We start from the raw sequence: 26,947 nt of genomic DNA on the forward strand, positions 1-26,947 counted from the left end.
GAGTGGCTGCTGCCAACATACTGACTCTATCTCCAGCCACTTTAATAATTTAAAATTGGATGCAATACATGTATCACTAGTCACTTTAAACTATGTCACTTTATATAATGCTTACATACCCTTCACTGCTCATCTCATATGTATATACTGTACTCTATACCATCTACTGCATCTTGCCTATGCCATCGCTCATCCATATATATTTTATGTACATATTCTTATTCATTCCTTTACACTGGTGTGTATAGGGTAGTTGATGTGAAATTGTATTTCGCTGCATTTCGATGCACTCGCATTAACATCTGCTAACCGTGTGTATGTGACAAATAACATTTGATTTGATTTGAAGTGGGATAGCACAGCTATTTTCAGGTCTCTCTAGAGATGTTGATCAGGTTCTGGCTGGGCCACTCAAGGACCTTCAGAGACTTGTCCCGAAGCCAAAACCTGCGTTGTCTTGGCTGTGTGCTTAGGATCATTGTCCTGTTGGAAGGTGAACCTTTGCCCCCATTCTGAGGTTCTGAGAGCTCTGGAGCAGGTTTTCATCAAGTATTTCTCTGTACTTTGCTCAGTTCATCTTTCCCTTGATCCTGACTATTGTCCCAGTCCCTGCCGTTGAAAAACATCCCCACAGCATGATGCTGCCACCATCATGCTTCACCATAGGGATGGTATTGGCCAGGTGATGAATGATGCCTGGTTTCCTTTAGATGTGACGCTTAGCATTCAGGCCAAAGAGATCAATCTTGGTTTCATCAGACCAGATAATCTTGTTTCTCATGGTCTGAGAGTCCTAAAGGTGCCTTTTGGCAAACTCTAAAAGGGCTTTAATGTGCCCTTTACTGAGGAGTGGCTTCCATCTAGCCACTCTACCGTAAGGGCCTATTTGGTGGAGTGCTGCAGAGATGGTTGTCCTTATGGAAGATTCCCCCATCTCCACAGAGGAACTCTGTAAGAGTGACCATCAGGTTCTTCGTTTTCTCCCGGACCAAAGCCCTTCTCCACCGATTGCTCATTTTGGCCGGGTCGGCCAGTTCTAGGAAGAGTCTTGGTGGTTCCAAACTTCTTCCATTTAATAATGATGGAGGCCACTGTGTTCTTGGGGACCTTCAATGCTGCAGAAATGTTTTGTTACCCTTCCCCAGATATGTACCTTGACACAATCCTGTCTCAGAGCTCTACGGACAATTCTTTCAACCTCATGGCTTGGTTTTTGCTCTGACATGCACTGTCAACTGTGGGACCTTATATAGACAGGAGTGTTCCTTTCCAAATAATGTCCAATCAATTGAATTTACCACAGGTGGACTCCAATAAAGTTGTAGAAACATCAAGTATTGATGTGAGCTCAATTTCAAGTCTCATAGCAAATGGTCTGAAAACTTACAGTTGAAGTCGGAAGTTTACATACACCTTAGCCGAATACGAACCATCAAACAGGCAAAGCGTCAATTCAGGACTAAGATCGAGTCAAACTACACCAGCTCTGACACTTGACGGATGTGGCAGGGCTTGCAAACCATTACAGACTACAAAGGGAAGCACAGCCGAGACCTACCCAGTGACACGAGCCTACCAGACGAACTAAACTACTTCTATGCTCGCTTCGAGGCAAATAATACTGAAACATGCATGAGAGCACCAGCTGTACCTGAGGACTGTGTAATCACGCTCTCCGCAGCCGATGTGAGTAAGACCTTTAGACAGGTCAACATTCACAAGGCCGTAGGGCCAAACGGATTACCAGGACGTGTAATGCGAGCATGCGCTAACCACGTAGTAAGTGTCTTCACTGAAATGTTCAACCTTTCCCTGTCCGAGTCTGTAATAACAACATGTTTTAAGCAGACTACCATAGTGCCTGTGCCCAAGAACACTAAGGTAACCTACCTAAATGACTACTGACCTGTAGCACTCACATCTGTAGCCATGAAGTGCTTTGAAAGGCTGGTCATGTCTCACATCAACACCATCATCCCAAAAACCCTAGACCCACCCCAACAGATCCACAGATGATGCAATCTCTATTGCACTCCATACTGCCCTTTCCCACCTGGACAGAATGAACACTTATGTGAGAATGCTATTCATTGACTACAGCTCAGGGTTCAACACCATAGTGCCTTCAAAGCTCATCAATAAGTTATGGACACTGGGACTAAACACATCCCTCTGCAACTGGATCCTGGACTTCCTGACGGGCCGCCCCCAGGTGGTAAGGGCAGGTAACAACACATCCGCCACGCTGATCCTCAACACAGGAGCCCCTCAGGTGTGTATGCTCAGCCCCCTCCTGTACTCTCTGTTCACTCATGACTGCACAGCCAGGCACGACTCCAACACCATCATTAAGTTTGCCGACAACAACGAGACAGCCTATAGGGAGGAGGTCAGAGACCTGGCCGTGTGGTGCCAGGACAACAACCTCTCCCTCAACGTGATCAAGACAAAGGACATGATTGTGGACTACAGGAAAAAGAGGACAGAGCATGCCCCATTCTCAACGACCGCTACTGCTTGCCACCAAGTCTAGGTCCAAGAGGCTTCTAAACAGCTTCTACCCCCAAGCCATACGGCTCCTGAACATCTAGTCAAATGGCTACCCAGACTATTTGCATTGCCCCTCCCCCTTTCCACAGCACTGCCACTCTCTGTTGTCATCTATGCATAACTCTACCTATATACCGTTGTATGTACATGTACATAGTACCTCAACTAACCGGTGCCCCCACACATTGACTCTGTCCTGGCACCCCCTTGTATATATTGTTATTTTTTACTGCTGCTCTTTAATTACTTATTACTTTTATCTCTTATTCCTATCTCTATTTTTTTTTAAACAGCACTGTTGGTTTGGGACTCGTAAGTAAGCATTTCACTGTAAGGTTGTTGTATGCGGAGCATGTGACTAATAAAATGTTATGTTATTTTATATTGCGTTGATTCGAGCACAATTCACACAGTAGAGCTAAACATTGATAGTGTTAACTAAAGGGGAAAACTAAAGAGTTGAGTGAAGTTCAATCTCATGCTTCTCTGCGCGGGCTGATATTTCTTCTGTGCGGCACTCAGAGGGAACATTACCTACAGGTGTAATCAGTCATTGGTACAGACATTGTGGCATAGCAGAAAAATTGGAATGTCGTGAACCTAGAGGTTGTGAGTTCAAATCCCAGGTGAGGACGTGCTCAATAATAATTACTGTATGAATAAACATACACAATGTATGTCAAATTGTGTTAAATACAAAACCTCCAGGGGACCATAACATAACATCCCAAGAATGTCCTTGGGGACGTCCCAGGGAACTAGACAAAACCTCTAGGGTACAATGACAGAATGTCCTGCTGACTTCGGGTGACCATTTTATGACATCCCGGGGACATACTAACGGCTCATTATTGTTAGCAGGGTATATCCTTATTATGAAAGTGAGGAATACATAAATGGACACACTACCAGTCTGTAATCAGTAGGCAATTTTAAGGATAGATGCCTTGTTCCAGTGTAAGGTACAGTTGTCCATCAGCAATTTACATTTTAGTGCAAGCATGACATTGATTGTGACCCTCATGTTTATAAAAAGGCTTATCATAGGAAAACTGTACTTTTGAGCTCATCTCAGATTACAAGGTCACAAAAAGGGAACATGGAGATACTGTATTGTCAGTGATATACTGGAGGACAGAGGTAGATTTATCCTCAAACCTAAACATCCCCACACTGGGTAACACTATGATATCACTATAGTGAGATGACCATCATTTGCGGAATTTTTGGTTGCTATTCTTAGAAATGAACTTAACCTTTTAGTTGTATAGTATATATCATGTTAAAATATCAGTGATTCTACATGTGAATGTTTGTCAATGACGTGTGACATTAAATGTTATGATATAATGAATTAGAATAAATCATAATTATACATTTACTTTTTAAACTACAATGTCTTTCTATATTTGCACTTGTGTTCAAAGTAACTAACTGTTTATATATTTTTATCATAGACTTCTTAATTCAAATTCAGTGATGACAATAAGGGACGATGCATTTTCTGGCCTTCCACACCTGGAGTACCTGTAAGTGCCTTTCCCTTCATTCACTCATCTTTAAAATAATGATATACTGAAGCTAATTTTGTTGTTCAAGAAATGAGATACTGAGTAACTGTATCCCTTTTATTATAGTCAGGATTAATTCTACGATACCTTAGCCCCATGTGATCACACAATCCATTTTCTCTTTTGAAGTGCTGTATAACCTTTGTTCTTTAGGTTCATTGAGAGTAATAAGATAGAGACGGTCTCCAAATATTCCTTCAGAGGACTCAGGGACCTGACTCACCTGTAAGTTCAAATAATCATCATTGTCATTAGAGGAAGTTAGATTTAACAACTTGATGTACGATGGTTCCACACTTTCTTTCAAAGTAATCTATGGGCCAAGACTACGAATTTCAGCTAATTTTACCCACCACTAGCTAACAAGCAATGGAAGTGATAGGAGCAATCAACTACCACAAAAAATCATGGCCAAATCAACTGAAATCAACTACTTGTGGTTTGACATTACGTGACCTGACCGAATTCAGATAGAAATTTGAGTTATAGATCTGTCATTCTAATTGAAGGTAAGTATGTGTGTGTGTGTGTGTTATTATGTGCTGTTATACAGTATGTGTTCTATTTCCTCCTTAAGATTGGTTTTTGTTTCTTTTTGTTCACCAGATTCTACAATATTGTTGGTTATTGAAAATATATTTCACAACGGTATAGTTGGTACAATGATTCTCTACAAAATACATTGCTTGTTTTGTCACAAAAACTGAAATTAGGTGAACATTTTAGAATTTTAGCAACCAGTTAATGGCAGAGAAATTTCTACATAATGCAGCTTTAAAAGTGATTAGGCCATTTATACAATCACTTCCATTGATTGTTAGCTAGCGGTGGCTAAAATTAGCTGACGTTTATAGTGGTTGTTTAAAGAAAACTGAACTATGGATTATAGTATCTTCTGGCCCATAGACTACTTTAATAAGGGCGAGGAACCATCTAACTTCAAGTTGTTGAATCCTGAACTTCTCCTTTAATTCCAGTGAAGAAAATGTATGTTTGGGGATAATGCAGTAGTATTTTAGCCCACACCAGGTCTACAAGGGCTTACCAGAGCTACAATGATATTCTACCCGAAATGCAACCTAATGGTTTCCCACTTATTTTCCACTTGCATTTGGTAGTAGTGATGTATTAATAGCACTGCCTTGTGACAAGCTAAAAGTAGAGCCCTTAGGCTCTACTTTTAGCTTGTCACAAGGCAGTGCTATTGTCAAATGCAAGTAGGTTGGCCATTTTGGCTAATACTGGTGCTGTTATTTTCTAACCATATCGCCACATTTAATGATCTAGTGCTGTCAAAAACATGATTTCCCTGTGTTTCATATATATTTCCACACTATGAGGTTGGAATAATACTGTGAAATTTAGAAAATTATGACAATGCCTTTTTAGTGTAAGAGCTGTTTGAAAAGACCACCTGAAATGTCAGCCTGTTTTGGTGGGATGGAGTTTTAGTCTGCCTGGTAATGTTGAAGTGTGTGAAAACACAGACTACTACTGAATTTTTTAAACAAATAATTTATGAACATACAATATTGTATGTGAAAAAAATATTTTACCATTTTTGGGTACATTTTTTTCTGGAAAATCTTTCCCTTTGGCCCTCTGTATTTCCATGATGATTAATTGACAGGAATATCTGCAGAATGAATCTGACAATGCTGTTTTCCCTCAGGTCTTTGGCAAACAATAAATTAAAAGCGTTACCCAGGGATTCCTTCATCGACCTGGACTCATTGATAGAGCTGTGAGTTGTTATGCATGTGCATTCGATGTGTAGTGATTCTTTCTTTAACTGTATAAAACATGTATGATTGCTTTCAGGATAACTTCAACAAAGGCAGTTTTCAAAGAAAGACTTGAAGTTCTTATTTTTTTTCAACCAAATCTCAATTTTTTTATGTAAATTGTATGTTATAGAAGAGTTCAGACACTTTTTTGCCGATTTGAGTTTGTTATGAGAAACTGTTTTGAGAAACGTCTTCTGCAATTCCACACTCTCTGTATAGTGAAGCAGGTCTTTAGATGTTGTACATATAAAATTGTCATTCCAAACTTTTTTGGCAACGTTATATTCCATTGTGTTTGACTCGAGCAATACTTTTCTGGCTAGCCAGCGCATGCGCACTCTTCTATAACGTGTCATTTACATAAGAAATAATAATTTGGTTGAAAAAAAGATGAACTTGTCTTTTAAATGTTTTCTTTAATGCTGAGCACAGCTCCCAGACTGTCTGCAAATGAACAGCAATGGCAAACCTTGCATGTGTTGCAGCTGTATTATACATACTGAATTGCTCATTTCTCTGGTTAATTTAACCTATTCTAATATTCATGCAGGGAAAGTCATCTAAAATTCATTATTTTGAGTAATCCAATGGATTACATTACTAATGACAATTTTAAACATGTAATCTGATCTATAATGTAATACAAACCATCAAAATCACAATTGGAAAAATGTTCATCAGCATAACACTGAACGTAATTTTGTGTTTCTCCTAAAGGTAACACATACAATGAGTTTATTGTGATGAGTTCTTGAAAGAAACATGTTCTTGTAAGGATGAGTTGGAGGTGGAAATGAAGAAGGATTCTTACACCCCTAACCACTATTTGAATGCCATTCTTACTCTAGGTTTGTTTTGAGAACGGCATTATTCCATCTGTATCGTACAAATCTACAATCAAGCCTATTCCAAAATCCTCAAAAAATGACCCTAAAATCCCATTGAACTACAGAGGGATTACTCTAATTAGTACTGTATATAAATTGTATTCCTTCATTCTAAATAAAAGGCTCTCTCACTAACCAGAACTGTCTGGTCAGCTTGCTGATGAATAGAATGGCTTTAGGAAAGTCAGAGCCTGTATAGACCACGTACATGTACACTGAGTATACAAACATTAACTCAATTAACGCAACTCAATATTAGGAAGCTATTCCTAATGTTTGGTATGCTCTGTGTATACAGTATACTGTCTCTAAAGTAATCCGAATGATAGAGAGAGAACCAATTTTTGCCTGTTTTATTGATTTTCAGAAGGCTTTTGATTTGGTTAATAGAAACCTTGCTTTTAGACAAAAATGGGAATTGATGGAAGATTCTATGATGCAATTAAAGCCCTGTGTAGATGCCCAGTTGCCTCTTTACAGGTAAATGAACAGAGAACTGGATGGTTTCCCACTCTGTTTGGGCTCAAACAAGGTGAGGTGCTCTCCCCAACGTTATTTGCCCTTTTTGTTAACAACTTGGCCCATCAAATCAAACATGAACATTTAGGAGTTAAACTAAATGACACGACACGGGACACTACTGTATGCAGATTATATTGTCCTTGCAGAGACTGAGCATGATTTGCAATGTATGTCAATCTCTGGTGTACGAAGTGGAGATAGTGATCAACCAAGATAAAAACCCATATAATGCACTTCAGGAAAAAGTGTACAATAAGAAGTAATCATTACTTTTCTTAAGGAGCAATATGTGTAAAGTACACTTGCTCATATAAATACATTGGTTTCCTTTTTAATGAATACATGACCTTTGAGAGGTGTATAAAGTCCATATCTGATTCTGCAGGTAGAGCGTTGGGGTCCATTGGTAGTAAATTGGAAATCTGTAAAGACCTTGGCTATTGTACATATTCACAAGTCTATAATTCATATGTGTGTACTATAATGAACTATGCTGCTGAAATCTGGGGTTGTAAAGAAACCAAAAGAACTAACTGAATTCAAAACAGAGCCATAAGATGCTTCCTTGGAGTGCATAAGACTTGCTATTCAAGGAGACATGGGATGGGAGCCCAATGAAAAAGGACAGAGGGGTGAAAGTATTAGGTTATGGAACCGTTTTATCGATATGCATGAGGACAGAGTAACAAAAAAGGAGTTTCAACTGGGATAAAACACACAATTACCCTTGGACAAAAGGAACTCAATTACATATGTTAGGAAGCTGATCTACAACACATATTTAGAAACAAGTTACAATGCAATGTCATCCTGATCAAACACAAGTTAACCCTTAGCTACAAAAAAAATTATTAACTTATACAGTTGAAGTCGGAACTTTACATACACTTAGGTTGGAGTCATTAAAACTCATTTTTCAACCACTCCACAAATTTCTTGTTCACAAACTATAGTTTTGGCAAGTCGGTTAGGACATCTATTTTGTGCATGACACAAGTAATTTTTCCAACAATTGTTTACAGACAGATTATTTCACTTATAATTAATTGTATCACAATTCTAGTTTACATACACTAAGTTGAGTGTGCCTTTAAACAGCTTGGAAATTTCCAGAAAATTATGTCATGGCTTTAGAAGCTTCTGATAGGCTAATTTACATAATTTGAGTCAATTGGAGGTGTACCTGTGGATGTATTTCAAGGCCTACCTTCAAACCTTCAAAGTGTCTCTTTGCTTGACATCATGGGAAAATCAAAAGAAATCAGCCAAGACCTCAGATCATTTTTGTAGATCTCCACAAGTCTGGTACATCCTTGAGAGCAATTTCCAAAAGCCTGAAGGTACCACGTTCATCTGTACAAACAATAGTACGCAAGTATAAACACCATGGGGCCACACAGCCGTCATCCTTCTCAGGAAGGAGACGCGTTCTGTCTCCTAGAGAAGAATGTACTTTGGTGGGAAAAGTGCAAATCAATCCTAAAACAACAGCAAAGGACATTGTGAAGATGCTGGAGGAAACAGGTACAGAAGTATCTATATCCACAATAAAACGAGTCCTATATTGACATAAACTGAAAGGCCGCTCAGCAAGGTAGAAGCCACTACTCCAAACCGCCATAAAAAAAGCCAGACTACTGTTTGCAACTGCGTAGTACTTTTTGGAGAAATCATACTTTTTGGAGAAATGTCCTCTGGTCTGATGAAACAAAAACTGTTTGGACATAATGACCATCGTTATGTTTGGAGGAAAAATGGGTAGGCTTGCAAGCTGAAGAACACCATCCCAACCGTGAAGCACGGGGGTGGCATCATCATGTTGTGGGGATGCTTTGCTGCAGGGGGGACTGGTGCACATCACATAATAGATGGCATCATGAGAAAAAATTATGTGGATATATTGAAGCAACATCTCAAGACATTGGTCTCAAATGGGTTTTACAAATGGACAATGACCCCAAGCATACTTCCAATGTTGTGGCATAATGGCTTAAGGACAACAAAGTCAAGGTATTGGAGTGGCCGTCACTAAGCCCTGACCTCAATCCTATCGAACATTTGTGGGCAGAACTGAAAAAGTGTGTGCGAGCAAGGAGGACTTCTGACCCACTGGGAATGTGATGAAAGAAATAAAAGCTTAATAAAGTGGTGACCTAACTGACCTAAAACAGGGAATTTTTACTAGGATTAAATGTCAGGAATCATGAAAAACAGAGTTTACATGTACTTGGCTAAGGTGTTTGTAAATTTCTGACTTCAACTCTATGTTTTTATATACATTACCAGTCAGAAGTTTGGACTCACCTACTCATTCAAGGGTTTTTCTTTATTTGTACTATTTTCTCAATTGCAGAATAATAGTGAAGACATCAAAGCTATGAAATTATGGAGTAACAAAAAAAAAGGGTTAAACAAATCAAAATATATTTTAGATTTTAGATTCTTCAAAGTAGCCACCCTTTGCCTCTATGACAGCTTTGCACACTCTTGGCATCATCTCAACCAGCTTCACCTGGAATGCTTTTCCAACAGTCTTGAAGGGTTCCCACATATGATGAGCACTTATTGGCTGCTTTTCCTTCACTCTGCGGTCCAACTCATCCCAAACCATCTTAACTGGATTGAGGTCAGGTGATTGTGGAGGCCAGTTCATCTGATGCAGGACTCCATCACTCTCCTTCCTTGTCAAATAGCGCTTACACAGCCTGGAAGTGTGCTGGGTCATTATGCTGTTAAAAAACAAATGATAGTCCCACTAAGCCAAACCAAATGGGATGGCATATCGCTGCAGAATGCTGTGGTAGCCATGCTTATTAAGTGTGCCTTGATTTCTAAATAAGTCAATCATCAACAGTGTAACCAGCAAATCACCCCCCTATCGTCACACCTCCTCCTCCATGCTTCATGGTGGGAACCACACACACAGCGATCATCTGTTCGCCTACTCTGCATCTCACAAAGACACGGAACCAAAAATCTCAAATTTAGCGCCATGATGTACACCTCTTTGTACACTCATCAGACCAAAGGACAGATTTCCAGTGGTCTCATGTCCATTGCTTGTGTTTCTTGGCCCAAGCAAGTCTCTACTTATTATTGGTGTCCTTTAGTAGTGGTTTCTTTGCAGCAATTTGACCATGAAGGCCCGATTCACCCAGTCTCCTCTGAACAGTTGATGTTGAGATTTGTCTGTTACTTGAACTCTGAAACATTTATTTGGGCTGCAATTTCTGAGGCTGAACTTTTCGTCTGTAACTCTGGGTCTTCCTTTCCTGTTGCGGTCCTCATGAGAGCCAGTTTCATCATAGCGCGATGATGGTTTTTGCCACTACACTTGAAGAAACATTAAAAGTTCTTGACATTTTCCAGATTGACTGACCTTCATGTCTTAAAGTAATGATGGACTGTCGTTTCTCTTTGCTCATTTGAGCTGTTCTTGCCGTAATATGGACTTGGTCTTTTACCAAATAGGCCTATCTTCTGTATACCTCCCCTACCTTGTCATAACACAACTGATTATCTCAAACACATTGAGGAAAGAAATTCCACAAATTAACAAAACACACCTGTTAATTGAAATGCATTCCAGGTGACTACCTCATGAAGCTGGTTGAGAGAATGCCAGGAGTGTGCAAAGCTGTCATCGAGTCAAAGGTTGGCTACTTTGAAGAATCTCAAATATATTTTTATTTGTTTAACACTTTCTTTGGGAACTACCTGATTCCATATGTGTTGTTTCATAGTTTTGATGTCTTCACTATATTATTCTACAATGTAGAAAATAGTCAAAATAAAGAAAAACCCTGGAATGAGTAGGTATGTCCAAACTTTTGACTGGTGCTGTATGTGCATATATAATTATCATAATTTTATTTGGATACAGCCAATAAAGTGTCTTATAAGCCCATGTGGGCTGGGAATCAGGAAGATGCATGACATTAATGTAAAATCAATCAAATAATCAATCATACAATGAAAACAATAACAGACCCTTTAGTGACGCCAAATTTTACACTAGTTAAGGGGGTGGAGTCATCATCTAATAGAACGAATTGGAGTCTGTCGAACAAGGAAGAGCGAAAGCAAGAGAGCACCCGACCTCGAAGACCTACATTTGTCTCTAGGCGTCTGAGAAGAATATGATGGTCAATAGTATCACATACTGCACTTAGAGGGAGACGCATGAGTATAGAGAGAGATGCTCATTTGTATGTTTTATAAGTGCGGGTTCAGTGCTGATAGGTTTCATTGACAAAATTGGAGTTTAGAAAATCTGTAAACTGCTGGGCTAGGGTATGGTTATGCTGTGACTGATATCTGGTTGTCTGTCCTTGCAAAGTGACCTGCGAGGAAATGCCTTTGAGTGTGACTGCCGTGCGAAGTGGCTGATGATGTGGCTGAAGAGTACCAATGCCACGGTTTCCGATGTAATTTGTGCCGGACCCAAGGACATGAAGGACAAGCGACTGAACGACATGGCCAGCCTGCACAATGAATGCATCTCCACTGGTGAGGGAGCTGACTAATTGCAGTGGTAGAAAAAGTATCCAATTGTCATACTTGAGAAAATAGCTTATATTAAGCAAACCGAACGGCACCATTTTAATTACATTTTTTATTTACAGATAGGTAGGGTCATATTCCAACACGTGTGTTTAATGAATCCGCCAGATGAGAGGCAGTAGGGATGACCAAGATGTTCTTTTGATAAGTGTGTTGAATTGGACCATTTTCCTGTCCCACTAAGCATTGAAAAGGACCGTTTTCCTGTCCCGCTAAGCATTGAAAATGTAACGTGTACTTTTGGGTGTCAGGGAAAATGTATGGATTAAAAAGTACATAATTTTCTTTAGGAATGTAGTGAAGTAAAAGTTGTTAAAAATATAAATGGTAAAGTACAGATACCACAAAAAACTACTTAAGTAAAAATATTTTTAAGTATTACTTAAGTACTTTACACCACTGCTAATTGCCATGGTCTTACTTGAGCCCTCCATCATAAGGCCTACTTAACATAAAGTCATTACAATGATAATATAATTTATAAGAGTTGCCATAAACTATGAGAAGCATATTATGCATAACCATAGTAGCACTTTGCAGGTTATGAGGAAATTCTCAAAACAACTGATGACAACAGTTTAACTGACAAGACTGAATTCAAACATTACAGTTTTGAATTTATGTGCAATTTACTTTTATTGTTGCCTGACGACTGAATTTAATATAGCTGCTCTATCGATCGCTACATACAGGACATTGTCTGAATCTGTCAGTCGTTTGTGTGACTTCAAAATGAGGGGCGTCCTACAAAACAAATTCATCAGCAACAGTTGATCCAGTGTTTGGGTTTTTCATCACTGGTTATTTGGATAAATCACAATTTTGCAGGTGTTAGCATCTTTCAAATTTCAGAAGGGGAGGGGGACATTCAGCCAGTAACGTGCAAAGAGAGAGGGTGTAGCTCCTCGTTCCAGTTCCACTTCTCATACTAGCATCTCTTCATATCTTAACACGTGTGGACCCAGAACTTAATTGAGCAGCTAACCAATTACGTGAAACTTTAGTTCAAGATTCGTTTACACTACACAACATGTTTTATTACAAATCATACTAATGCTAAGATTGCTCACTCTCCACAGATTTTATCCACCATCAGTCGGTGCCATCAGAGTCTCTGTCTGTGGACACATTCTCTTATAAAAATGACGTCTATGTGGCCATCGCTGCACCCAACACAGAGAGTTGTATGGTTTTACAGTGGGACCACATTGAGATGAACTTCAGGACTTATGACAATATCACAGGTATTTGGTAACATGACATCTTATGTCACTGAGGCTGACATATTCCTCTCTCAAACACACTTGTGTGCAAGCGCACAGTAATATTTCAAATAGACAGGATGAGTGAAATTATTATTGGCAGCACGATTTATGTTTTAACTTATTTTTTAATGGGAAGGATGTTTAATTTAACCAGAGTGTTAGTATACATGCAGATACCTAGTGACACTGCACACACAAACTTTATTGAGCTCCAGTATCATATTTCCCATTTTTTTAAACATTACAATGTGTTTACTGATAACGTGTGTGTTGGCGAGAGGAAAATGCCGCCCTGAATGTCAAGTGACAAGATCACTGCTTAAATATTGGTGAGTATTTATATGGGGATGAGGTAGTTGGGTGGGCTATTTACAGATGGGCTGTGTACAGGTGCAGTGATCGGTAAGCTGCTTTGACAGCTGATGCTTAAAGTTAGTGAGGGAGATGTAAGTCTCCAGCTTCAGTGATTTTTGCAGTTCGTTTTCAGTCATTGGCAGCAGAGAACTGGAAGGAAAGGCGGCCAAAGGTGGAGTTGGCTTTGGGGATGACCAGTAAAATACACCTGCTGGAGCACGTGCTACGGGTGGGTGTTGCTATGGTGACCAGTGAGTTGAGATAAGGCAGGGCTTTACCTAGCAAAGACATATAGATGACCTGGAGCCAGTGGGTTTGGCGACGAATATGAAGCGAGGGCCAGCCAACGAGAGCATAAAGGCCGCAGTGGTGGGTAGTATATGGGGCTTTGGTGACAAAACGGATGGCACTGTGATAGACTACATCCAATTTTCTGAGTAGAGTGTTGGAGGCTATTTTGTAGATGACATCGCCAAAGTCAAGGATCGGTAGGATAGTCAGTTTTACGAGGGTATGTTTAACAGCATGAGTGAAGGATGCTTTGTTGCGATTTAATTTTGGATTGGAGATGCTTAATGTGAGTCTGGAAGGAGAGTTTACAGTCTAACCAGACACCTAGGTATTTGTAGTTGTCCACATATGCTACGTCAGAACCGTCCAGAGTAGTGATGCTAGTCGGCCGGGCAGGTGCGGGCAGCAATCGGTTGAAGAGCATGCATTTAGTATTACTAGTATTTAAGAGCAGTTGGAGGCCACGGAAGGGGTGTTGTAATTGCATTGAAGCTAATCTGGAGGTTTGTTAACACAGTGTCCAAAGAAGGGCCAGCACTATACAGAATGGTGTTGTCTGTGTAGAGGTGGATCAGAGAAGCACCAGCAGCGAGAGGGACGTCATTGATACAGTGATATACATAGAACATAAATCATATACTTATACAGAGAACATAAATTGTGCTGCATATTTATCAGCAATCATTTTGTGGTTTATATCTAGTGCCGTTTCTCTTCCTTATCCTTAATCAATATATTTCCAGTATTTTAAAGACAATAAACTATCATTTGAATTTCTAAATGTGTTTATTCTTTGTCTCAAATCTTAGGCCAGTCAATCGTTGGGTGCAAATCGGTCATCATCCAGAACCAGGTCTTTGTCATAGTGGCCCAGCTCTTTGGTGGTTCTCACATATACAAATTTGATGAAGACCAGAGCAGGTTCAGCAAGTTTCAGGATATTGAGGTATCCAAGATCTCCAAGCCCAACGACATTGAAGCCTTCCAGATTGCTGGCGAGTGGTTCTTTGTGATTGCCGATAGCTCAAAGGCGGGGCTCTCCACTCTCTACAAGTGGAACGACAAGGGCTTCTACTCCTATCAGTCCCTGCATGAGTGGTTCCGTGACACTGACGCTGAGTTTGTGGATCTGGATGGCAAGTCCCACCTCATCTTGGCCAGCCGCTCCCAGGTGCCTGTAATCTACCAGTGGAGCAGGAATGCCCAGACGTTTGCCCTGCAGGGAGAGATCCCCAACATGGAGGATGTGGTGGCCGTCAAGACCTTCCGAGTCAAGGAGGACCTCTACCTGGCCATGACGCGCTATATAGGTGACTCTAAGGTACTCCGCTGGAGTGGCAAACAGTTTATGGAGATCCAATCCCTGCCCTCACGAGGTGCTATGATTCTCCAGCCATTCTCCTTCAAAGAGCGCCACTATCTGGCCCTGGGCAGCGACTTTACCTTCTCACAGATCTACCTGTGGGACGCTGATAAGAAACTCTTTGAGCGCTTCAAAGAGGTGTACATCATGGCGCCACGTTCCTTTACCGTGGTATCCACCGACCGCCGGGACTTCATTTTCTCCTCCAGCTTCAAGGGCAATACACAGATCTTCGAGCATATCATCATCGACTTGAGCTTATGAGATTTCCAGGGCTTCAGCCCCTGCATCTTATGTCTTCCATTATAAACGTTGACATGTTTGTGGGGGAAAGGAGGGAGAAGGGTCCAAGAGAGGGAGAGGTAACTCAAGCAGCATTATCAAATATTTTTTCCTATTAAGCACCTCTTGTGTTTGTATACCATTTTTAAGTCGGTCATGTCCCTACTGTTCTATGGACTTTTACGCACAAGTAATCTCGGTTAACCCAGAACTAAAATCTCAAGTTATTTGGTCACCTCTGTGATTAAGTTGTGGATCTATACGTGGTAGTCACGGTTTGCAAAGTCTTGCAAAAGGAAACTCTCAGCCAAGTCTTTTCCTTTTCCACAATGTACATTGCCTTATCAGCACAGGCGTTTTAGTGTTTTGTTTGTCCTGCTGCTGCGCCACCTAGCTATGAATAGTGACTGCTTTGTAGATACAGGGAAAAGTCGCAGCAGCACAAACCTTTAATAACAATATTATGTGACACAGAACCATTGTGATCCCGAACCCAGAACTCTTAAACAATCATTAGCAGTACACATTTATGTTTGTATTTTGTTTATATCGTCTATATAAAAGCAGTTTCACAAATATTTGGGGATTTACAAAAGTTTTCATTTTTGTTCTTTATTTCACATAAATGTACAATTACTCAAGACCCTAAACAAGTCCTTGCTGCAGAGTACAACTAGATATGTGTGTATTGATTGACTAAGGGCTATATTCAATCAGATCTGCTTTAGCCAACAACCATATAGCTTATTTTTGGGGCTGTGTCAGAGGTGGAACTGCGTTAGAGCTGTCAAATCCACAAGCAGCACATGGCATTATACCTAAAGCAGACATTGCCATTGGCTGCATGGAGTCACATTACGAGAAATCCCATGCAGCCTTGTTGACAAGTTCAAACACTGGAATGTGAGATGTAATCTAGAGCTCAATTAGGCTGATAGACATTGTTTTTGTTTGAATGATTTTCAATTTGAGCATCATTATTTCTACAGTGTATATATATAGCCTTCACTTTCTCATTCTGAACTTCTAACGCAAGTAGGATGGTTATGGCTTCGTAACAATGATCTGCTCATCTGCTCACCGATTTGACAGCTACAGCGCAGTTACCCCTCCGACACCTACAAAACATCAGTAATGCGGGTTTTGGCTGTTGCCGGTTAACTCTTGATCTGATTGAGTCTCTGCCTGAGGCATCATCATAGATATTGACTATGCTAGTTTGATTATTAAAAACATTGACCAAATAAGTCAACATTAATGCTCTACAGATGTATTCTTTTGAAGAATACAAAAAAAGAAAAAAAAGAAAGTAAGATCGCATTCTCCCTCCATATTGCACAGCTTGTGCTTTGCTGGTCAGTCTCATGTACTAACTCATTGTTATCAACTCTGTGAAATTGTCTTAAGTGGATCAAGCTCTGCCTCAAAACAGCAAAGTTACAGTTGGTGATCAGAGTTCAAATGAAAATGTATCATTTGTTTTGAAGAGAATACAGACACTATAACTGTATTGTAGTTTTTTTTTTACATACATTTCCCGGCCTCAAATGTAACATTTGCATAGTATATCATTTTACTGGTAGCGTATTTAACCATCATATGCCAATATTTGAGCCATACCTCCAACAATTCCTCTTCTAAAGAAACACGTGTATGCTGCGGGGAACTGTCCACTGTAAACTCCTGTCTTGAGGACTAGTAAAAATTGCTTTTCATAGAAACATATTTATGAATGTTCTCTGCATGTTGATAAATGAGGCCGACTAAGAGTATGAGTCTACTTTAGACCATAGGCTGCTAGAGGAAATTCCTGCACAGTCTACAGGTTCTCAATTATCATTTCTTTCACTAGCAGGTTGAAATATCCAGTATACAACTGTGCATAACCAGCTAGCATTAGTATGAAGTGTGACATGTTTGCCTATGGGAAATCCTAACAGCTGCTTAAATTGTTAGCTGAGAGTTAAACCAGACTTGTTCCTCTACATTAGCCTCTAATATGCTACATTGTAAGCATGGCCCCAATGAGTTCAGACAAGTTCATGTACTGCATGCAGGCATTATTGATAGGGTTGAGTAATTATTTTAGCAAAACACTGACCCTTCCAGCGTCACAGCTCTGTAAATAACTAGATGTCTGTTTATCAGATAATGGCATGTTTTATGCGTTTTATAGATTTAGTCAACTTATAACCTGAATATAGTCAAAAGACCAGGCCAAATTAATTAGAAGTTCAACAGTCACCGACAGAGATTTAGCATTGTAAAGTATTTTTTTGCGTGATTTCCCACAGCAATTGTTTATGCCTAAAGTTTTGATCTGTGATGTTCTTGCATGAACAGATGACTTGTGTAGGTAAATTATAATGATTAAATAGTCAATTAGAAAGTTGTACAGAATAATGCTGCCAATATTTTAACCAAAACTAAAAGGCATGAACACATCACTCCAATGTTATACTAATTTCACTGGCTGCTTGTAAAGTATCAGTCTAATTTTCAGATTTTACTCTTAACTTTTAAATCATTGCATGGCCTTGCCCAGTCTTATCTGACATGCTCGTTCCATATAACCCAGGGAGAAAGCTCCGCTTCCAAGCTGGCCTGTTGACAATACCAGTAGAACTAAGGCCGGGAGCGGAGCATTCTCTCTATCAGAGACCCATAGCTATGGAGTGACTTACCCTGTTAGGTAAGAGGGACAGACACAATTGAGGTTTTTAAATCATACTTGAAAACCCACCTTTTTACTTTGCCTTTAAAATATGATTTTGTTGTTATTTTAGCATCCTTTTTTTCTTCATTTTTTTTTCTTAGTCTTTTTTTGCCTTCCGTTTAAAAGAATCTCTTACCTTTTATTTATTTTTACTGTAATATGTGTTGTAATTTTAAATGCACTTCAAATAAAGTTTGATTTGATAAACGATGTTACTATACAATGTATTCAACTTTCTTGACTGACACATGATCGCAGAAAATTCAAAGCTGAGCAATGGGTGGTGACATGGGACTGACAGGTATTGGTAAAAAAAACATACCAAACATTGGTTTATTATTTGCCATAATATTCATGCCCTGACGACCTGGAAATTTCTAGCACATGCTTAATGCCATGGTAAAGCCCACACAATTGACAGCTCATTATTCTCAGAAGACTAGCTGGTCCGGACAGCCTCTTCCTGTTTCATAATTTGTTAGTTTCGAAAGTAGTTTATGCTGGGTATGAAAAATAAACTAATGAAATAAAGAATTCTAAAAGCTACAGGGGATACAAATGAAAGTGATATTTGAGAGACCTCAAATATCACTTTTAGTTTGTGAGTGTGTGATATAGGGGTATAGAAAAGTTTATTTCGACATTTATAAAGAAAAACGTATAACCAATAGCAGCTATGGTGACACTGCCATGTTGATCTGAGCTTTGCTGTTGGAAAACCACTACAGTGTCCGACTTCCGGCTGTCGCAGATGTACCCCCCCAATCTCACTCGTCAACTTTCGTCTACAGTTAGCTTCGTTAACCTTACTACTCAAACACACCCATTGGCTCCCAATCGACAAGGATGCTGCATTCAAAATGGGCGTATTCCACTCCTAAGGTACCTTAAAGAACCGTGAAAATACCCCTTTTCAGCTGAAAGACAATGCCCAGAGCTTACTCGTGATGTTGCACAACAATTTAAGTTAATAAGTCTTCGCGAGTTGAGACTGAGCTGAGCCAAACAGCCTTTTGAAGTCCACTTGGGTGCCCGAGCCATGGAGCAAATAAAAATAGGGGGTGCAAACATGCACACGTCCACTTTTTTACCAGATTCAGTGCATATCATAAGTATTCATCCCCCTTGGATTTCTTCACATTTTGTCAGGATCTTTATAGGACAATGTCAGGACTTTACTTTTACTAGTCCTTAGGATGTTGCATGATGGCTGCTTGGGAATGTTCTCTGGGGGACGTTTGGTAGTTCCTTGTAAGTTACCAGGATGTTACTGAGGACCATGTTAGGACCATGTCAGGATTTTTTAGGATGTTCTCTGGAGGACATTTGTCTAGTTCCCTGTAAGTTATCAGGACATCACTGAGGACCATCTTAGGATGTTTGTAAGATGTTCTCAATACATATGTTTTACCAGTCGTCAGGACGTCACGTGATGGTCCCAGCTGTCCCAAACGCTTATAAGAAAGGCAGAGTGGGTAATTTGTTAAATATATACTATATATACATTTTTATTGGCCAAGTTTGTATTTGTTTTGTAATTTTTTGGGGGCGGGTACATTATCCATTTCTATGTATAAAATATGTACCCGTAGGCTGCCACTCAAAAGAAAAACAACAGTAAGAAATACTTAGAGTTTAACCTTTTGTAACTAGGGGGCAGTATTTTAATTTTTGGATAAAAAACGTTCCCGTTTTAAACAAGATATTTTGTCACGAAAAGATGCTCGACTATGCATATAATTGACAGCTTTGGATAGAAAACACTCGGACGTTTTCAAAACTGCATTGATATTGTCTGTGAGTGCAACAGAACTGATGTTACAGGCGAAACCCAGATAAAAATCCAATCAGGAAGTGACGCATTTTTTAAAAACGCCTCATGCCAATGACTCCTTATATGGCTCTGAATGAGCTACGAATGAGCTTACATTTTCTACATATTCCCCAAGGTGTCTACAGCATTGTGATGTCTTTTTAGGCATTTATGTTGAAGAATAGCCGTAAGGGACCACATTTAGCAAGTGGTCACATGATGGCTCCCGTAGAAAATCTTGCATAAAGTACACAAGTAGCCATTTTTCCAATCGCTCTTATGAGAAACCAATTGTCCCGACGGATATATTATCAAATTGTTATGTGAAAAACACCTTGAGGATTGATTCTAAACAACGTTTGCCATGTTTCTGTCGATATTATGGAGCTAATTTGGAAAAGAGTTTGGCGTTGTAGTGACCGCATTTTCCGGTCGATTTCTCAGCCAAACGTGATGAACAAACGGGAGCTATTTCGCCTACAAAAATAATATTTTTGGAAAAAAGGAACATTTGCTATCTAAATGGGAGTCTTGTGAGTGAAAACATCCAAAGCTCATCAAAGGTAAACAATTTAATTTGATTGCTTTTCTGATTTTCGTGACCAGGTTGCCTGCTGCTAGCTAGGCATAATGCTATGCTAGGCTATTGATAAACTTACACAAATGCTTGTCTTGCTTTGGCTGTAAAGCATCATTTCAAAATCTGAGACGACAGGGTGATTAACAAAAGGCTAAGCTGTGTTCAAATATATTTCACTTGTGATTTTCATGAATAGGAAGACTTTCTAGGAAGATTTATGTCCGTTGCGTTATGCTAATTAGTGTTCGGTGATGATAACGGTCCCATTCACGGGCTGGGCGTCACTACAGGTTAACAACTACTGATCCTTGACTTCGGCAATGTCGTTTACAAAATAGCCTGCAACACTCTACTCAGCAAATTGGATGCAGTCTATCACAGTGCCATCCGTTTTGTCACCAAAGCTCCATATACTACCCAACATTGCGACCTGTATGCTCTCGTCGGCTGGCCCTCGCTTCATATTCGTCGCCAAACCCACTGGCTCCAGGTCATCTATAAGTCTTTGCTCTGTAAAGCCCCGCCTTATCTCAGCTCACTGGTCACCATAGCAGCACCCATCCGCGCTCTGCACGCGCTCTGGTATATTTCACTGGTCAACCCAAAGCCAGCTCCTCTTTTGGCCGCCTTTCCTTCCAGTTCTCTGATGCTAATGACTGGAACGAATGGCAAAAATCACTGAAGCTGGAGACTCATATCTCCCTCACTAACTTTAAGCATCAGCTGTCAGAGCAGCTTACAGATCACTGCACCTGTACATAGCCCATCTGTAAATAGCCCACCCAACTACCTCATCCCCATATTGTTTTTTAAAATCTTCTTTACACCCCAGTATCTCTACTTGCACATTCATCTTCTGCACATCTATCACTCCAGTGTTTAATTGCTAAATTGTAATTATTTCACGACTGTGGCCTATTTATTGCCTACCTCCCTAATCTTACTTCATTTGCACACACTGTATATAGACTTTTCTACAAGTCGGTTCCTCTCCTTGTTCGGGCGGCGTTTGGCGGTCGACGTCACCGGTCTTCGAGCCATCGCCGATCCACCTTTCATTTTCCATTTATTTTGTCTTGTTTTCCCACACACCTGGTTTACATTTCCCTCATTACTTGTCGTGTATTTAACCCTCTGTTCCCCCCATGTCTGTGTGTGAAATTGTTCGTTACGTTTATTGTGTGACGCGTCAGGCTGGTTTATTCCGGGTATTGTTTTGAACCTGTGTTATTGTATTGTTGTACATTATTTTGTGTGACTATGGCGCTATTCGCTTTTGCCTTTGGCTGGAGTGTTGTGACACTCCAATTAAAGTGTGACTGTTCACTCATCTCTGCTCTCCTGCACCTGACTCCAGTTGACCAGTTGCGCTCACAGTCTGACAACATCATTCACTTATGTGTGGGGTGTGACATGCTTTCCTTAAATTTCATTAATAAGTGAATAAAGATTTATTTAAGTTTAACTCAAACTTGTGTGATAAGTTTGTCTCTCCTCATTTGATAATAAAGAAATAACCACAACATTTGGTGACGGGGATGGAACTTGAATCATCACTTGGTGACCGCTCCTGATGACCTGGATAAATCGTGCACCAGAGATCCCTCAAACTTGGGATCTCAGGGAGACCACGCTCTGTGAACGGAGCAGCTGGACCCACCTAAAGATTTGAGAGGAAGCAAGCTGAGTGGATACCACATCCCGAACATATTTATTTTTTTAATTAAAAGAGGTGATCGAACCACACAAAGACGAGTTTTTAAGAAAAGTCTCTGTTACGTAGGCTCTGAGTGTGGTCCTGTGTGAGGGGACACCATAGAGACGTAAGCAGGGCCGAGTCAGTGGAGGATGATCTGAGAGTTGGTAGCCTCAAAGACACCTATCATTGGTCGGTTGCGGGCGACTTAGAGCCGTCCTGACACTGAATTGATCACAGTGGGGATTGGTGTGGTCTGTTTTGGTGAGGAACCAGTGTGACTGTGGGTTCTGTGTGGAGCACGGTACCTGGTGAAGTCCCATTGGATGGACCTCTGTGTGAAGGGTGTGAGCCCCAGAAGTGGTGAAATCCAATTATGTTAAATGTGCTAGCCAGTGACGGGTTCAGATTTCTGAACTTTAAATGAGCATTAGTTATGCTAAAGACATGAGGGGTGCCATAGTTGAGGGTCTACACCAGAAGTGAATGGTTATTTGTAGGAGGAATGTATGTGGTAGGTGCAATTAAGCTTGGAATGTACTGAGTGCAGGGAAAACGATCACGTGGCAGGCACTGATAAGGGTGGAGAGCCGTGGATTAGTGATGAAGGGGGTCGAGGTCAGGTCACATTAAGGGAGAAGAAACAGTTTATTGCCCGTATGACTTAACTTCCTGCCTAAAAATAAAGATGTAATGTTTAAAGAGAAGGAGGAGACTTGTGGTATATACAGTGAGGGAAAAAAAGTATTTGATCCCCTGCTGATTTTGTATGTTTGCCCACCGATAAAGAAATGATCCGTCTATAATTTTAATGGTAGGTTTATTTGAACAGTGAGAGACAGAATAAGAGCAAATCAATCCTGAAAAACTCATGTCAAAAATGTTATAAATTGATTTGCATTTTAATGAGGGAAATAAGTATTTGACCTCTCTGCAAAACATGACTTAGTACTTGGTGGCAAAACCCTTGTTGGCAATCAGAGGTCAGACGTTTCTTGTAGTTGGCCACCAGGTTTGCACACATATCAGGAGGGATTTTATCCCACTCCTCTTTGCAGATCTTCTCCAAGTCATTAAGGTTTTGAGGCTGACGTTTGGCAACTCGAACCTTCAGCTCCCTCCACAGATTTTCTACGGGATTAAGCTCTGGAGACTGACTAAGCCACTCCAGGACCTTAATGTGCTTCTTCTTGAGCCACTCCTTTGTTGCCTTGGCCGTGTGTTTTGGGTCATTGTCATGCTGGAATATCCATCCACGACCCATTTTCAATGCCCTGGCTGAGGGAAGGAGGTTCTCACCTAAGATTTGACGGTCCATCGTCCCTTTGATGCGGTGAAGTAGTTGTCCCCTTAGCAGAAAAACACCCCCAAAGCATAATGTTTCCACCTCCGTGTTTGAAGGGTGGGGATGGTGTTCTTGGGCAGCATTCCTCCTACAAACACGGCGAGTTGAGTTGATGCCAAAGAGCTCCATTTTGGTCTCATCTGACCACAACACATTCACCCAGTTGTCCTCTGAATCATTCAGATGTTCATTGGCAAACTTCAGATGGGCATGTGTATGTGCTTTCTTGAGCAGGGGGACCTTGCGGGCGCTGCAGGATTTCAGTCCTTCACGGCGTAGTGTGTTACCAATTGTTTTCTTGGTGACTATGGTCCCAGCTGCCTTGAGATCATTGGAAAAGATCCTCCTGTGTAGTTCTGGGCTGATTCCTAACCGTTCTCATGATCATTGCAACTCCACGAGGTGAGATCTTGCATGGAGCCCCAGGCCGAGGGAGATTGACAGTTATTTTGTGTTTATTCCATTTGCGAATAATCACACCAACTGTTGTCACCTTCTCACCAAGCTGCTTGGCGATGTAGCCCATTCCAGCCTTGTGTAGGTCTACAATCTTGTCCCTGATATCCTCGGAGAGCTCTTGGTCTTGGCCATGGTGGGAGTTTGGAATCTGATTGATTGATTGCTTCTGTGGACAGGTGTCTTTTATACAGGTAACAAACTGAGATTAGGAGCACTCCCTTTAAGAGTGTGCTCCTAATCTCAGCTCGTTACCTGCATAAAAGACACCTGGGAGCCAGAAATCTTTCTGATTGAGAGGGGGTCAAATATTTATTTCCCTCATTAAAATGTAAATTGATTTATAAAATTTTTGACATGCGTTTTTCAGTTTTTTTGTTGTTATTCTGTCTCTCGCTGTTTAAATAAACCTACCATTAAAATTATAGACATAATTTCTTTGTCAGTGGGTAAATGTACAAAATCAGCAGGGGATCAAATACTTTTTTCCCCTCACTGTATTTCCACTGGTGGAAATATATTTTCATCTGTTCAGCTGTTCCTTTGGGGTGAATAAACTTATTTGGAGCTTCTATAGAGTCTGTGAATTTCTTACTCTGATATTTAGAACCTAACAGCTGTCGCTGCGAGCAGGGTTCACTGCAATTTACAGTCGAACTAGAGATTCAGAATCAGTGAAACAGGAGCCGGCATCAGAAACAAGGTAGGCACAGTTCCTACACCTGTTATCACTAATTCTGACATCTTGGGGAGATGAGTCGTAGGCTGAACCAATTATAGGATACGCACCTAGAAAGCCTGAGCTTATTCAGTAGTCCCATTCTATTACGACTGGTCGTAGCCTTAAAGAGGATATGTCATGGGCAGGATAGATCCTGTGGAGGGTAAATCTCTTAGAACCAGGGTAAGTCCCGAGCAGGATAGTTCCTGTGGAGGGTAAACCTCGTAGAGAGAGGCTAAGTCCTGAACAGGGTGGTCCTGTGGAGGGTAAATCCCTTGTGTAGTGATTTATGAGACATGTAAGGAGGGTGAAAGTCTCAGCCGCAGTGGCCATGAGGCAGTATATAGTGTGTGTGTGTGTGTGTGTGTGTGTGTGTGCGTGCGTGCGTGCGTGCGTGTGTGTGGATGGATGGATAAAGTGTCATACTTGTGTACTAGGATATGAAGGAGAGTCACATTCAGGGTTAAAAGAAAAGCAATAAGATATTTGAGCTGTTTGATTTGGGTGTATTAGCCGTAGAAATAAAGAGAGGTTGGTTTTATGCCCTGATGGGGTGGGGAACCATGACAGATTATGTGGACATAGGAAGACAATTGTGAATAATTTTGGTAATGTGTGTTATCAACAACTGTGATTTTAGAGGTGTCACACTGGAATAAGACATTGGGTCATCCATATTCTCCAGTAATACATGTGCAGACGCAATAGTATTGGTTCTAATACAAGGTACTAAGTGCCGTGACCAGTCAATAGGCACAAATACCATAACTATTCTCCGGGGAAGTGGGTAGCGCGCCGTTGGAAAATAGTTAATAAAATTAGAGCCGGGAGTGAAGAAACCTAAACACACTGGACACCGTCGGGAGAGGTTTCGGTATAATAACTATTGAAATAGTGACAGTGACCTGTAAAGTGGGGCTAGAGGATTTTAATACAGCCATGGAGGCACTGAAAGAAGCGCACGAGCGTTCTACCAATTCGGCTCGAATATGGAAAAAATTGAGCAAACAATATAATTGGGCACCATTTACCTGCTGACGTAAAAAATCGAATAAAAATCTAATAAAGAACTCAGAGATGCTGTTGTGGTTATGGCACAATGACATCAATCAGAAATTGCAAGCTCAAAATTGCAAGTGTTTTGATGTCTGCGTTTTATCAACAGAAGAGTATAACCGATAAAAACAAAATTAGTAGATGTACTCAGCTGCAAAAAGACTGGGTACGTGAGTACATTGATAGAATTTGTACGTCGGCTTTGATGACAGGTTTGAAACCTGTCATCAAAACGGCAATTGTGGGGGTAGTGGATGAAATAGAGCAGGATGCTGTGAGAGTGGAATATAACTCCGCTCACGTCGCAGACGTGTGAGGGGTTAATATGGCCACAGTGAAAGTCACTAACAGTGGTTTCAATGGCCAAGGTAAGACAAAGAAACAAAGCGAAAAAAACATCAAAGCATAGGGAGATAGATCCCTGTTTTATATGTGGGGCCGTTGGTCATTGGAAGAATGAGTGTAGAATGGGAATGGGGCTTGCTGCAGTCGGAGGAAATGCTGCCATGCAAGCATTTGCCTCTTTTTCAAAAGAGCAGCAACAAACCCTCTTGAATAGAGCGGGACAGGAAAATGTTACATAGCAGTGTATAGCCTCGGTTAGATTAATAGTGGTTCATAGAGATTACGTTTTTTATGTGAGGGGAGACGTAGAAGACCACGTTTTACACAACTTTTTAATAGATGCGAGGGATCAAATATCGTGGATTCCTTATAATGAGAAATTGGCTTGTTTTGGGTTGAAGAATCTAGGCGAAATGCCAGGGGGATGGATTCTGAAGAGGTAACAAATGAAATGATCTGGCCAAACACTCCTTGCAAACTCAGATAACCTTGGGGGGTTTTAATCTCATGAGACATTCTATGTTGTTTTATTCTGAAATGCATTTTTAGAATGGACAACAGGGAGGAGGAGTCATGAGGAATTAGAGTGGAGTTAAGTGTGAGTAGTTGTTAATAGAGTTAAAGAAGCAATTATGTCAAGCAACAGTAGTACATGCTAAATAAATGATACATAAATGATGAGGTCGATTAAAACAAACGTTTAATGATTGGAGTAAGGACAGTGGATTCACCATTATAATGTTTGGTTTATAATTAATACTTTTGGATGGCTGATTAAGATGTA

At 40.5% G+C, this 26,947-nt stretch overlaps 1 protein-coding gene across 1 annotated transcript in view; it reads left to right on the forward strand.

Moving 5' to 3' along the window:
- lgi2a (leucine-rich repeat LGI family, member 2a) overlaps positions 1-18,366 on the forward strand; it is a 31,792-nt gene extending 13,426 nt beyond the window's left edge. The window contains exons 3-8 of the mRNA XM_029666391.2: positions 4,008-4,079; positions 4,275-4,346; positions 5,794-5,865; positions 11,657-11,826; positions 12,960-13,124; positions 14,600-18,366. Of these exons, the coding sequence (XP_029522251.1) occupies positions 4,008-4,079; positions 4,275-4,346; positions 5,794-5,865; positions 11,657-11,826; positions 12,960-13,124; positions 14,600-15,417 (1,369 nt within the window). The 3' untranslated portion in view covers positions 15,418-18,366. The remainder of the gene's footprint in view (positions 1-4,007; positions 4,080-4,274; positions 4,347-5,793; positions 5,866-11,656; positions 11,827-12,959; positions 13,125-14,599) is intronic.
- The last annotated feature ends 8,581 nt before the right edge of the window (positions 18,367-26,947 follow it).

Source organism: Oncorhynchus nerka, linkage group LG8 (genome assembly GCF_034236695.1).
Source record: "Oncorhynchus nerka isolate Pitt River linkage group LG8, Oner_Uvic_2.0, whole genome shotgun sequence".
Taxonomy (NCBI): domain Eukaryota; kingdom Metazoa; phylum Chordata; class Actinopteri; order Salmoniformes; family Salmonidae; genus Oncorhynchus; species Oncorhynchus nerka.